A 13,811-nucleotide genomic window follows, 5' to 3' on the forward strand; every position below is an offset into this window, starting at 1 on the left:
GGAGCTTCCGGGCCTTTGTCCTGGTGCAGCCTCAGGAGAGGGGGCAAGGCAAGGTGGCCTGTCCCCCTCCGTTCCTCCCTAGGTCCTGTGTCTGGAGTTGAAGGGCATGAGGGAAGGCCAGGCCAGGCTCCCTGCAGGAGCATGCACGGGCACGGGGCTGGAGCCAGCAGAGCAGACAGCAGGCAGTTGGCAGTCACAGACGGCACCATGTCAGACCCCCCACGTCCTGTCCCTCGGCTGCGGGGTCTGCACATGCTTCACTCTGGGCCTGCAGACAAGGCTCTGGGTATGCTGGCGGGGGTGGAGGTGGTCCAAAGACCTGCCTTCTCTCCTCTCCCTGCCTGTTGGTTGGCAGATTCTTCCCAGGAAGGAGGAAGGTAATGGAGGGAGGGGCGGAGAGGTACTGAGAAAGCCGCCCTCTCCTCTTGGTGGTATCCAGGGGGCCATGAGTGGGGCCATGGGAGCCACGCCAGGACCCTGGTCAGTTGGGCACCGCTGGGAGGCCCAGGCAGCATGCTCACCCTCTCTGATCAGGTGGGGGTGAAGGAAGGGGGACCACATTTTCCTGGCTGGACTCCTGCTCTGCAGGTGGATACACTAGTCAGGGTGGACAGGCAGGGCACCAGGGCCAGAGTTTGTGCTCCGAAGCCTTTGTGGCTAGCCAGAGCCACTGAGTGGCCTCTGCAAGCCCCAGCAGGCCAGCGGCCCTGGCCCCAGGGCTCATGCAGGTCCCCTCTGCTCTTTCTCTTCCAGCTGCCACTGGTGGCCATGGGCAGGCCCAAGGGCCCTGGACTCTAGGAGCCATTGCAGCCCTCTCACCTGAAGCTGGGCTCTGTCCCTGTCTTGTCCTCACCCCACCCCAGCTCCTGGCCCCCTGCCCCTGCCCCTGGCCCGGCCCTGCCTGCAGCTGGACCCTGGCATGTCAAGGCCTGGCCCTCGCCTGTCTGCCCAGCCCGCGGAACCTCGGCGGCCCCGCGAGCTAGGATGAGGGGCCAGGCCGCCGCCCCGGGCCCTATCTGGATCCTGCCGCTCCTGCTGCTCCTGCTGCTGGGGCGCCGGGCGAGGGGAGCCTCGGGGGCAGACGCGGGGCCGGGGGCCGAGCCGTGCGCCACACTGGTGCAGGGCAAGTTCTTCGGCTACTTCTCGGCAGCAGCCGTCTTCCCAGCCAACGCCTCCCGCTGCTCCTGGACCCTGCGCAACCCGGACCCTCGGCGCTACACGCTCTACATGAAGGTGGCCAAGGTGTCTGCGCCCTGCCGCGGCCCCGGCCGGGTCCGCACCTACCAGTTCGACTCCTTCCTGGAGTCCACGCGCACCTACCTGGGGGTGGAGAGCTTCGACGAAGTGCTGCGGCTCTGCGACCCTGCGGCTCCGCTGGCCTTCCTGCAGGCCAGCAAGCAGTTCCTGCAGATGCAGCTCCAGCAGCCGCCCCAGGACCACAGTCCGGGGCCGCCGGGCCCCAGGGACGACTTCTCCGTGGAGTACCTGGTCGTGGGCAACCGTAACCCCAGCCGGGCCGCCTGCCAGATGCTGTGCCGCTGGCTGGATGCCTGTCTGGCTGGCAGCCGCAGCTCCCACCCCTGCGGCATCATGCAGACCCCCTGTGCCTGCCTGGGCGGAGAAGCCAGTGACCCTGCCTCCAGCCCTGTGGTCCCCCATGGGGACGTCTGCTTGAGGGATGGCGTGGCGGGCGGCCCTGAGAACTGCCTCACCAGCCTGACCCAGGACCGGGGTGGGCACGGCGCACCAGGTGAGTGACCAGAGGCAGCCCTGTGGGCAGAAGGGCAAGGGCAAAGTGGTCACAGAACTCACGGCAGGTGTGTGGCAGCCCCTTGTCCAGCAGGAGGTCTGCCAGGGGCTGTCACCACAGGCACTCAGGGCAGGATCCTGGCCGCATGGGCCCCATGGCCGGCACTTGCTGAGGGTTAGTGGAGGAAGGAACACCAGGCCGTTTCCAGCCAGCTGGGGGAGTTTAAACTCCTGACGCGAGAGGGTCCTTTCTTTTTCTCAGCAAGGGCAGCTCTAAAGGGGCCGAGCCTTCTGTGGCCAGTGACCAGTGGCCAGGGCCCAATGCACAGGAACAGTGGACGGAGTGGGCAGGGGGCTCTATGGAGATGCTGCCAGGAGGTGAGACCCTCGCCTGTGGCCCGCTCTAGGGGACACAGCAGCCAGAGTAGTCTGAGGGTGCTGCCCTGGGAGCTGCCCCTTCAGGAGGTGGGAGGCGCCAGGAGCCAGCAATGAGCCGCCACTGCAGCAGCGACGGGTGTGCAGCCATGTGCAGGCCTGGCCCCTGCTAGCAAACCCGGGGCTGCTAGCTTTCTTGAGGTCAGGGAGGTCGCTTAGGCTGAGGACTACATTCACGGGCTGGGAGACGTGAGGGGACAGCAGGGTCAAAGCCTAAGATGGGTGAGTGCTTGGTGTGTCCTGCAGCCAAGGGTCTCGGCCAGTCCAAAGGGCGTCGGCCTCTGAGTTTCCTCTGGGGAGGTGGGAGCCCTCATGGAGCAAGCACAGACTGGGAGCCATGGGTGCTGAAGGTCGGGGTGCAGCAGGACAGTCCTGCACACGCCTGCCCTGTGTCCTGAGCCCAAGAAGGCAGTGCGCCTCCAGACTTGGGCTGGAGACCCTGGCTGGGCCAAGTTGGGCAGGGGCAGGAGGCTGCAGGTGACAGGCTACGTAGGAGTGACCACAGGGGCCTGGTGTTCAGGGGCGAGGCTTACAGAGGGCTCGATGTCTGGAGGCCACTGTGGGTCAAGGGGCCCTCAAGGACATCCAGGGCCCTCAGCCCCTCCAGAGCCAGCACCCCGGGGGCTGGGCCCCATAAGCCAAGTGAACCAGTTTCTAGCTGGGCAGGCTGGAGGTCACTGTGACCTTGGCAAGGGCAGCTTCTCTGGCACAGCAGGCTTGGGAGTGGGCCAAGTGGACCTGGGGGAGAACGGAGCAGAGCGTGGAGTGCTCTTCGGGGAAGTGGAGGAAGGGTGACGGCCGGCGTGGGTGGGGGACACAGCAGGGTGGGGCTGGCGGTCACCCGCAGATCAGGCTCAAGGCCTGCTCTGCCACCCCTGGTCCTCTGCACGCAGCCTTGCTTACCTCATCTGCAGAATGTGGCCACCCTGCAGGGCTGTTCTTTCAGCTTGGGTGTGACAGATCGCGGGGGCCAGACCAGACACAGACCTGGGCAGTGCTGGTCAGGTAGTGGCCACACAGGGAGCTGCTAGGATGTCAGAGCAGCATGGAGCTTCCTGGCAGGAGCTGGGACCTCTCTGGGCTGGCGTGGTGGACGCACGTTGCTGGTGGCCCATGGAGCCTTGGTGCCGGGGCAGCACGGGGCTCCACTCCTTTCCTGGCACCTCCCAGGTGCAGCCCTGTGGCAGGAGCCGTAGTGTGATGGCCAGGCCTGTCCCTGCTCTTGTATGTGATCTCAAGGACGGAAGGCCCTGGGAGGGTTGGCAGCAGAGGAGAGAGCAGAATGGAAGTCGGGGGTCCTGGCGGGAGCTAGGACAGAAAGCGGTGTGGGCAGGCATGCAGGAGCTGGCTGATGCTGGCCTGGTCAGGGCCCAGCAACAGGGGCAGGAGGAGGGCTTTCAGGAGGAGCCGAGGGACTTGTGGATGAAATGCTATGGGCGTGGAGGCAGGAGAGACTGGGCTGTTTCCTTGATTCTGGCCAGGAGTGAGGACACCCACTGGGGTGGGGAAGTGGGGGTGGCAGACGCAGAAAGGAGGAAGATCTGGAGGTCAGAGTGAGACAGAGGGTGAATTACCTGGGGGATATCTGTGGGGGTGTTGTGCTCAGAATGTGGGCACCTGGAGCACAGGTTAGGGTCAAGCTGGGGCAGGGCTTTTGAGCTGCACCTTTGGAGCCCAGAGCCTGGGTTCAAATCCCAGCCTGACCCTGGCTTACCATTCCCTCTGGGCCATCGCCATCAGTCCCCTCTCCTAGCTTTCCCCATGAGTGAGAAGTGGTATGAGGTGTCCCTGAGCAGAAGCAGCCTCAACGAAGAGACATCAATATCCTTGTGTGTTATCAGGAGGAGACTCTGAAGGGCCTGGGACAGGCACGGGATGGAGGCAGGGGTGTTGGAGATGGAGTGTGGGCAACTGGGGTGTGTGCACAGACCCTGAGAAAGAATGCTAGGAAGTGGTGCTCCGGGCAGGCGAGAAGGTGTAAGTGCATGCGTGTATGTGTGTATGCAGGGCATTGTGCTCATGTGCACATGTGTGTGCAGCGTGTGGTACACAGGTGAGGAGTAGACGGGCTTGTGGGTTCTGCATGCATGAACATAAGCATGCACCCATGCACGTGTGCATGTGTAGTGTGTTGTTCACCTGTATGTTCACACAATCATGACCCTGCACGTATGTTACATGCCTGTGATGCACGTGCATGCATACAGTGCATTTTCTGTGTGTACAGTGCATTGAGTTTACGTGCAGACAGTGTATTGGGCGTGTATTCCTGCCATGAGTATGGTGTGTGCACCCACGCATGCTGCAGACTGTGTGTGTATGAGATGTGTGTGCACACACTTGTGTGTGCGGGTGCAGAGCGTTATGCTGTGCCTGGTGTGCGTGCACGTGTGTGAGACCGTGTGTGCACAGTGAGGGGCTCTGGGCAGCTCTGTCCGCCATGCAGCGTGGAGTGCGGGCTGCTGTCTTGCGGGAAGACGGCGTGGAAGCGTGTGGTTGGCTCTGGCGGAGTGAAGCAGGGTGCGTGGCACAGCGTCCCTGCTCAGACCCTAGCACCCTCCCGGCACCTAGGAGGCCCTGCTGCTTCCTAACCACGAGGATGAGAATGAGGAGCGCTGGCCGCAGCCGTTTCCCAGGCCCTTAAGGGGTCTCCCCAGGCTCCTGGGGCACCTCCCCCAGCCTGCTCAGACCTGCCTCTTGGGGGCCCACCATGCAGTTTTAAATGGAGCGACCACAGTCTGGCCCCGCCCTGCCTCCCCCTCCAGCATGCGTCACCTTGAGCAGTGCGTCACTTCCTGCACTCGTGCCCGTCACTGGCTGTGTGTGCTGAGAGGAGGCCGGCACCTCTCACAGCCCTTCCCTGGGGTGCGGGGCAGCACTGGCATGCAGCAGGTGCTCAGCAAAGCTTGTGGGTAACAGAGATGTCAGGGTACCAACCCGAGTCGCACAGCTTTGTAAGCAGTAGGCTGACAGAGACTCCTTGGGTTGCCACCTGGGCTTCTCCCGAGTGCCCTCTGTGTGGCGAGAGGAAGGTCAGGTAAATTCAGGAGAGTGGGCCGAGCCTGAGCAGCAGCAGCCCAGCCTCCCCCACGAGCCGGTGCCCAGGACCTCCGCCTCGCCTCCGCCCCCCGTGTAGCCCACTGAGTGAGGTGCCCGACCGAGCTGGGGCACCGGCAGGCGCGGGCGACCCGTGGCCCATTTTCAGCCCTGCCCCCACCAGGCCGGTCCAAATGCCACATGGCCACGTCACGCATCAGATTCCACAAACATTCCTCAGGCCAGAGCAACTGTCCCTCTCCACCCAGCCCTCCACGGCTGCCAGGCCTGCACCCACCCTGAGTCCCCGTGCCGTCCCCATCCCTGTCTCCCCCTCCATCTCTCAGCAGCTTTCTGCCTCTGGTGAAATGGGCATTTCTCTCAAGGGTTGTTTTAAATATTCATGTTTTAATTAAAGAATTTTATTGCAGAAGCGACATGTAAGATAATGAAGAAGCAGCGTCCTGGGGGCGGGAGCAAGTGTATGGGCGTCCCTGTGTGTGCATGTATGCCTGTGCGTGTCCCTGCGTGTCCCTGTGTCCTGTGCGTGTGTACACATATGCCGGGGCAGAGGCGGGAGGCTCAGCTGGACTGCCTGTCTGGAGGTGTGGACATGTGGACACACGTGCCCATGCACGCTCTGCCAGGCATGTGAGGGGCCTGATGGGCTGCAGGCCTGGGGCTGACCTTCCCCCTGGCCCTGCTTCCAGGGCCAATCATTATCGTGTCCTGGCCATTGACCCCCCGTGCAGTCCCACTCCCAGGAGCCCCACTGAGTCCTGGGAAGAGCTGGCAGGGGTCTCACTGAGGTCTGAAAGGCCAGAGGGGCAGCATGAGGGCCAGTAGAAGCTGGCCTGAACTTGGGGGAGGAGGACTGGGGTTGAGTTTGGGAGTGCTAGGGAGACGATGGGGCTGGGGAAAGCCCCAGGGTCGCCACTTTCAGGGATGTTGGGCTCCTCTCTTGGTCAGGGTGGTAGCTTTTTGCACAAGCATCAATTTAGAAAAGTCTAGAATACAAGGCTTCAGTGCCCTCACAGACGACGTTTGTCCAGGTGGAAAGAGCAGGAGGGCTGTGGAGGTGCTGCACTCTCGAAGCTGCCAGCCCTTGGAGGCAGAGCTCAGCCCTGACCATGGGCTGTGAGAAAGGCTGAGAGTCATGGCCTCATTTAGGCACTTCCCAGAAAGGCAGGGAGAAGGGACATCAGCTTGGCCACTGGACAGCCAGAGGCCCGGGGACGAGCAGCATCTTGTCCAGGATGGCCTGAGGTTTCAGACTAGTAATCAGGGCACTGTTCTCAGGAACGGAAGCATCTGGGAGCATCTGCCAGACCCAGAGAAAGAAGCAAGAAAGTTGGGCCCCTGCAGGTGTGGGCCCCTAGTGCGCAGGAGCCTGCTTCCTCTGTGGTGGAAGTGGGACAGGACTTGCTTGTGGGACCTGTGTGAGCAGGTGCTCCACGGGAGGGGGAGCTGCCTGCCCAGCAGGAGGTGGGCTATTTCAGGCCCTGGGGTGACTGGCGGGAGTGGGGCTGAGTGGGGGAGGAGCTGCAGGGAGCCTCCTGTCCTTGTGGTCCTGTGCTCGTTGAGAGGGGTCCTATGGCCAGGGTCGGCCGGGCACCCCTCCTGGAAGCCTGGGCAGAGGACCGTTCCTGCACCTTGCAGAGTGCCCGAAGACCCCAGCCTGGCCGGGCAGGGGGAAAATGGGCAGCAACTCAGGTGCTGCGCAACCTGCTGGACTCGGGCGCCCTCTGCTGGAGGAGGCTGGGAGCGCAGCGTTCCTCTCCGAAGGGGATCCCGGAAACTGGGGAGGCCGGGTGGGGGAAGGGCTCCCGCGGAGCCCCGACGCAGCCCATTTAGGGCACAGGATCTGGAGCCCCTGCCTTCAGGCCGGGTCGCCAGGGTGGGAAGGACACCCGAGCCCCCTCACTGTGCACCATCGTCCCTGGGTGGCCGGCCTGCCTGGCGGCCGATAATTGGCTCTATTCATCGCCATAATGAGATGGAAATGAGGCTTCCAGACAGAGGGGCATTGAGTGGGGGAAGAATAGCGACTTCTTTCCGGGACCGGAGGGGCAGCCCGCCCCCCAGCCCTGCCTACTCCTCTGCTGCCCCCTTGTGTCGCGCCGGGCCCTGACAGTCTTTGTCCTGTGTGATGCACCGCAGGGGACCCCAGGACTCCCCCTCTGGCACCGACTCTGGCATGGACCCATTCACTGGGCAAACATTTATGGAGTGTCAGCTATGTGAGGACACACATTAGAAACGAAAATGGTGGTAAAAATAGCAAATACCTTCTCTGAGCATTCATTAGTGGAGAGAGCATAGCCAAGGTTGGGGATCAGTCTGTGACTGGGATCAGGGCTCAGTATGTGGTGTTGGATCAGGGATCTTATGCCCAGGGTCAGAGGTCAGTTGATGATGAGGAGCAAGGTTCAGTGTGTGACCAGGGTCAGGAATTAATCCGTGACCAGGATCATAGCTCAGGTCAGGACTCAGTGTGTGACCAGGACCAGGGCACAGCCTGTGATTTGGATCCGGACTCACTGTAACCAGTCAGGGCCGGGCTTGTTGGGGGCAGGGGGGCAGTCCATCCTCTGTGCCAGTGGCCCCTCTCCCAAGCCTCTCTCTAAGTTCCCTTCTCTCCCCTCCCCCTCCACATCCTCACCACCTGGGTCACCAAGGTAACCAGCCCTGAAATAGTGGGTGTTCTGGCAGCTGAGGCCTAACCTGGGTCTATCCTGAAAGGCTGCGCAGCAGTTGCCATGGGAACCGAGTGGCATCCTCCGATTAGCCTGGCTTGGACACCCTCTCTCTCCCACCCACTGCCAGTTTCCACACCACTCAGGCTTCCTCATGGGGGCTGGGCTAGGCAGCAAGGGGGCAGGAGCAGCACTGGCACCCGGACCTGTCTCCAGGCCTGCCTCTGAATCGCCCCCTGCTCTGTCTAGAATCAGGATGGGATGGCATGGCAGGTGAGACCCCTGCTGCTGGGTCAGTCCTGGCAGGTGGCCTTGGTGGGGAGGAGTGGGATTTGGAACCTGATCCGGTTGAAGATCTGAATCCAACCTGGGTCCTCTGCGTGCCCTGAGTTAAGGCCTGACTGGGCAGCTGCTGCCCTGTCCTGTCCACTGTGCCTCCCCTTGCCCTCGGCTCTGCCCTCCTGGGGTGGGTGTCTCTGTTGCCTCCGCCTGTGCCCTCACACCGCCTTTCCGAGGCCCTTCCACCCTCTTTGCGCTGGAGACAAGGTGAGATCCGTGCGGTGTCCACACTGGTAGCTCCTGCTCAGGACCTGATGCCCTTACCTGCCCACCTCAGCACCAGTCAGTGCCCGCTCTGGAGACACAAGCCTCACTAGCTGGGAGGCTGCCCCTGGCTCAGTTTCCACTGCTGAGACAGGGTGAGACCTGCCTCGTGCGGGGGGCCAGACTCTGGTGCTGGCACCCACAAAGAGCAGGGCTCGAGGGCCAGGGGGCAGGGTGGGCCACCCATGGGAGGCGAAGCAGCCTACCCTAAAGGTGAGGACCTGTGCCACGTGATGGCACAGTCCCTGAGTGGCCTCTTCCCGGCTGGGTGGAGGGGCACAGGTTTCCCTTCATTTACAGCCCCTGTGTTGTCTGAGAAGTGGGAGCAGCGCGTGCACCCCCACCCTGGTATGGGACACTTCAACCAGACTGAGAAGGGGCTCAGAAGCACTGCCCTGCTTCCCTGTAGCCTGGCTGTGTCCTGCCAGGCAGACATGGACTGGCGCAGTGGACAGGAGGCCTGGCTGCCACTGGCCTTGGCTCAAATGCTCAGCTTCTCGGGAGCCCATGGAGCTGTGGTTCTGAGCGGGGGGCAGCTTCCTTGTGAGGGGCGGAAGGTGCCTCTCCACCCTTTGGCCCTGGGGGAGAGCAAGCCCCCCAGCTGTGACTGGGATTCCTTGCCCTATTTCTGTCACCCACACTGGTGCCCCCTGCTGGCCCAGCCCAAACACAGATGCAGAGGAGATGGGCCATGCAGGGTGCACAGGCCAGACCAGGCCAGGGGTCCACTCTGACCAGAAAGCAGTGCTTACCTGCTGACCTTTCCAAGCCCTTTCCTAATGTTGATCCTACTGCTGGTCAATCCCAGAAGCCAGCTGTTGTCCTTGGGCAGTGATGGGTGTGAGGCCAGGAGGCGATCCAGGGGACCATTTGGCTGATGGGGCTACCCATCCTCTGGGACATCCTGTGTCCCCATTCTCACCCCATGAGGTGAGGGTCCATCCTCTAAGCCACAGGGAGGCTGAGGCACCAGAGGCCCTCCCTACTGCCAGGACCCACTTGCCCTTCGCCAGATGGTTCTTGGTCCTTGGAGGGTCTCTTGTGCGCTCTTGGGCAAGCTATCCGGCTCAGTGCCTCCAGCGGGCAGTATGGGGCTCTGTGGTGACCCTGGCAGCACCATCACCAGCCTCCTCGCCTCCTCCTGGACAGGTGCAGGTCAGGGGTGTCCTCTGCAGAGACCCTGTGCTCTGGGCGGAGCCCAGCCATGAACAGGCACCTGGGGAGGGTTAGCTGCTCTCTGAGTCTACCCGACCCTGCTGCTCTGACATCCGCAGGAGACCAGTGGATGACAGAAGCGGAAGCTGTGCTGTGGAAGGTGCCCCGCAGGAGGCCTGTGGCGGCAGCCCCTCCCCCAGCCTTCCACTGCAGCCTGGGTGCTCTGGCCCGCAGATGGGAGCAGCCCTCCCCTGCTCCTTGCTCCTGGGTGGCTGCCCAGCACTGGCACTTTAGGCAGCCCTCAGTGTTCCCCAAGGTCCCGGGGCCACCAAGGGGCAGAAGGTCTGGTTGTTGGTGGAATGCAGGCCAGTGAAGGCCATGGACTGTCAGGGCCAGGGTGGAAGGAGACCCAGGAAGGGCTGAAGGGGGTGGCCGGAGTCAGCAGGGCCAGAGTCCTGGAGGCCTGTGTCGGGAGCTCAGCAGGTGGTCACCTCTGCTGGGTCTAAGGATTCTGCCAGGCGAAGCCAATAAGTGGGTCTTTGGGTCCCAGGCCGGCCCCGGTGTGGGACCTTGGTGGGTGTGGGGTTGGGTGGGGCTTAGGCAATGGCCAAGGCTAGCCCTCCTCTGTGCAGGTGAGGCGCAAACTCAGGGCAGCAGGTCCTGGGTCAGAGGGCGTGTCTGGTGTGCAGGAATGCAGGCCTTAGCAACAGAGCCTTTTTGCCCTGGGCCGCGTGCTCAAGACAGCCTTGGGAGAACACTGTCCTCCAGCCAACCCGCCTGGGCTGCGCTGGGTACCAGCCCCATACTAGGACCTCCTAGCACAGGACTGAGCTGAGCTCTCCAGAGGGTGCCCAGGAGCTTGGTGGCCCTGGGTTCCCCAAGGCCCCACCGGGCACTTCTGCCACTCTCAGCCCAGCTGGCGTGCTGCTTTCTGCTGGCCTGGTTCTTAACCCGGGTGCGCGCTCACCGCTCCCGACCGGTCCTGACCCCGCCCTCTGGTTTCCCAGGCGGCTGGAAGCTGTGGTCCCTATGGGGCGAGTGCACGAGGGACTGCGGAGGAGGTCTGCAGACGCGGACGCGCACCTGCCTGCCAGCGCCGGGCGTCGAGGGCGGCGGCTGCGAGGGGGTGCTGGAGGAGGGTCGCCTGTGCAACCGCAAGGCCTGCGGCCGTGAGTGCGCCCAGGCGCGCGGCGGGGTGGGCGGGGGCCTGGAAGAAGGAAAGCGACGGTGCAGGCCGCGGGGATGGAAAGCGCACGGCGCGCTGTGCGGGTCTGACGGGTGGGGCCGGTTGGGCGAGTGATGGGGCGGAGCCTAGCCAGGAGCGACGGCCAGGCGGGCCAGTGGAGACAGGTGAGAGCCGGGGGCGGGGCGGAACCGAGCCAGCTGGGACTAGGGGGCTTCCTTCTCAGCTGCGCGCAGTGCCCCTCTTCCCTGCCCGGAGCGCTGGCCACTCCGCCAGATCAGCTCCAGAATGTATCTCTCTAATAAGGCTCTCTAATGACCTCATGCATTTTTTAAATGCTCTCATAAAGTTAAATCAGGCTCTAATGAGATTGTCATTCTCTGGGTTGTTTTTTCCTTGATGAACTCTCCTGGGGAACCAAGCTCATCTCAGGAGCCCAGGGAGGCCCCTGGGCATTGGGCAGGGGTGGGGACAGTAGATGGTATGTTGAGCAGGAGGGAGTGGCAGCGGCTCAGAGGAGCTGTCCTGCAGGTGACCGCTGGCCTGCCAGGCCTCACAGGCTGAGAGGGAGGGACCCTCAGCACCACGTCTTGTGGGCCCATGTTGACCAGAGGAGGAGGGCTGGTGCCAGGCCAGGTGCTCTGGGCCTGGTTTTCCTGCTGCCCAATGGGGCCAGGTGGCCCTGGTCCTTGCATGTGGATGGCCCAGTGTGGCCAAGGACACAAGACACCCCAGCCGGGATGCTGACCTGAGTCTACCCTGCAGCTGCTGGGCGTACCAGCTCCCGGAGCCAGTCCCTGAGGTCCACGGATGCCCGGCGGCGGGAGGAGCTGGGGGACGAGCTGCAGCAGTTTGGGTTCCCGTACCCACAGACGGGTGAGCTGCGGGCGGGATCCAGTGGGGAGGGTCCAAAACTAGGTTTTGGGTAACTGGTCTAAGTAAGTACTGCGATGGTGAGCTGTAACTAAACAACTTGCCTGGTTAGACTCACCTCTTAGGTGCCCGGCTCTTGTCTGCAGGCAGACTGGCTTTGGGGAGCTGGCGTGAGGTGAGGGTTCTGTCCCTGCCAGGCTGCGGGGGCCCCATGGGGGCCCAGGCCGGCCCTTGAGCTGCAGGCCCCCTGGGAAAACTGGCAGTCCTGGACAGCAGCCCAGGCCAGCCAGCCGCCGGCCACTTCCTCCTGGGCAGCCTGAGGGCTGGGCTGTGCTCTGGCTGTGGCCGTGCTGTGATGGGCAGTGTGGGCCTGCAGGTGACCCAGCGGCGGAGGAGTGGTCCCCCTGGAGCGTGTGCTCCAGCACCTGTGGCGAGGGCTGGCAGACCCGCACACGCTTCTGCGTGTCCTCCTCCTACAGCACGCAGTGCAGCGGGCCCCTGCGGGAGCAGCGGCTCTGCAACAACTCCGCCGTGTGTCCAGGTGGGCGTGGCCTCGGGGCGCCAGGGGGCCGCAGGGCAGCTGCCACCACCCCAGAGGGCAGCAGCGCCTTTCTGTCCCTCGACAGTGCATGGAGCCTGGGATGAGTGGTCCCCCTGGAGCCTTTGTTCCAGCACCTGTGGCCGCGGCTTCCGGGACCGCACGCGCACCTGCAGGCCCCCCCAGTTTGGAGGCAACCCCTGTGAGGGTCCCGAGAAGCAAACCAAATTCTGCAACATTGCCCTGTGCCCTGGTAGGTGAGAGGGAGGGCCCGGCAGGGGCAGGGCCGGGCAGGGCTGGGTGGGTCCCCACCCAGGAGCCAGGAGCGCGTGGTGTGCTCAGAGGCTGCACCTCGTGCTGCCCAGGAGGGGTGGGGTGCCAGCCGGGCACCAGGTGCTGGGTGTTCACGCTGGCTTCCCGTCTCCTTCCTCCCCCGGGCCGGGCAGTGGACGGAAACTGGAATGAGTGGTCCAGCTGGAGCGCCTGCTCGGCCAGCTGCTCCCAGGGCCGGCAGCAGCGCACACGCGAGTGCAACGGGCCTTCCTACGGGGGCGCCGAGTGCCAGGGCCACTGGGTGGAGACGCGGGACTGCTTCCTGCAGCAGTGTCCAGGTCAGGGCCCCGCCCGGCAGGCCTGGCTGGCGGGTCTTGGGGGAGGCCGGGCCCCGGGGTTTGTGGCCTGCATGGGGCCAGGGGGGTCCGGGGGCCCGGGCAGGAGGCCTCCACTACTGGGCACCCTGCCGCCTCAAGTCTCTCTAGCTCCTGCCCCTCAGTCCCGGTCCCCGTGTCCTTGCGACCCCATTCCTGCTCCCACGCCCGTTGCTCCCTGACCCTATTCTCTGGTCCCCATCGCCTGTGCCTCTGTCTGGCCATCCCTGCAGTGGACGGCAAGTGGCAGGCCTGGGCCTCCTGGGGCAGCTGCAGTGTCACGTGTGGCGGCGGCAGCCAGCGGCGGGAGCGTGCCTGCTCCGGGCCCTTCTTTGGGGGAGCAGCCTGCCAGGGCCCCCAGGATGAGCACCGGCAGTGTGGCACGCAGCGATGTCCGGGTGAGACCCCTCCCGCCCTGTGGCTGGGCCTGGGGAGGCGGGGGTGCCTGGAGGCCCCGTCCCTTCCCGGCACCGGCTCTCACCATGTGGGTCCTCCTTGGCAGAGCCACACGAGATCTGTGGCGAGGACAGCTTCGGAGCTGTGGTCTGGAAGGAAACACCAGCTGGGGAGGTGGCTGCAGTCCGGTGTCCTCGCAACGCCACAGGTGAGGGCAGGGGTGTGGGGGCTCTTGTGACATCTCCGTGGAGATCCCCCAGGCACCTCTCTGAGGCCCAGAGCCCAGAGAGCCTTGTGTGCACCTGATGCTGAGTGGCCTGGGCCAGGGGTCCCGGACCGCAGTGCGGGCACACTCGGGGCAGGACCCATGCCATGCACTGATGATCCCACGTGGGCCCTGAGGAGCCACTGGGGGGTGTGAGAGGGTGTGGGGAAGTGGGATGGGCTCCATGGGAAAGGGGCTCGGCCATGCCCTGGTGTTGGCCACCTCTCCTGTGGTT

General features: G+C 64.0%; 1 protein-coding gene across 8 annotated transcripts in view; it reads left to right on the plus strand.

The window, feature by feature from the left end:
* The first annotated feature begins 751 nt into the window (after positions 1 to 751).
* ADGRB1 (adhesion G protein-coupled receptor B1) overlaps positions 752 to 13,811 on the plus strand; it is a 62,944-nt gene continuing 49,884 nt past the window's right edge. For 4 of the 8 annotated variants that reach the window (XM_079153771.1, XM_079153774.1, XM_079153775.1 and 1 more), the window contains exons 1-8: positions 752 to 1,750; positions 10,682 to 10,843; positions 11,623 to 11,733; positions 12,107 to 12,271; positions 12,357 to 12,520; positions 12,705 to 12,879; positions 13,149 to 13,313; positions 13,418 to 13,519. In XM_079153771.1, the coding sequence (XP_079009897.1) occupies positions 985 to 1,750; positions 10,682 to 10,843; positions 11,623 to 11,733; positions 12,107 to 12,271; positions 12,357 to 12,520; positions 12,705 to 12,879; positions 13,149 to 13,313; positions 13,418 to 13,519 (1,810 nt within the window). In that variant the 5' untranslated portion in view covers positions 752 to 984. Of the gene's footprint in view, positions 1,751 to 10,681; positions 10,844 to 11,622; positions 11,734 to 12,106; positions 12,272 to 12,356; positions 12,522 to 12,704; positions 12,880 to 13,148; positions 13,314 to 13,417; positions 13,520 to 13,811 lie in introns of all 8 variants that reach the window. The other 4 variants (XM_079153776.1, XM_079153778.1, XM_079153773.1 and 1 more) reach the window with 3 other exon arrangements.

Source organism: Sciurus vulgaris, assembly GCF_902686455.1.
Source record: "Sciurus vulgaris genome assembly, chromosome: 1".
In the NCBI taxonomy this organism is placed as follows: Eukaryota; Metazoa; Chordata; class Mammalia; order Rodentia; family Sciuridae; genus Sciurus; species Sciurus vulgaris.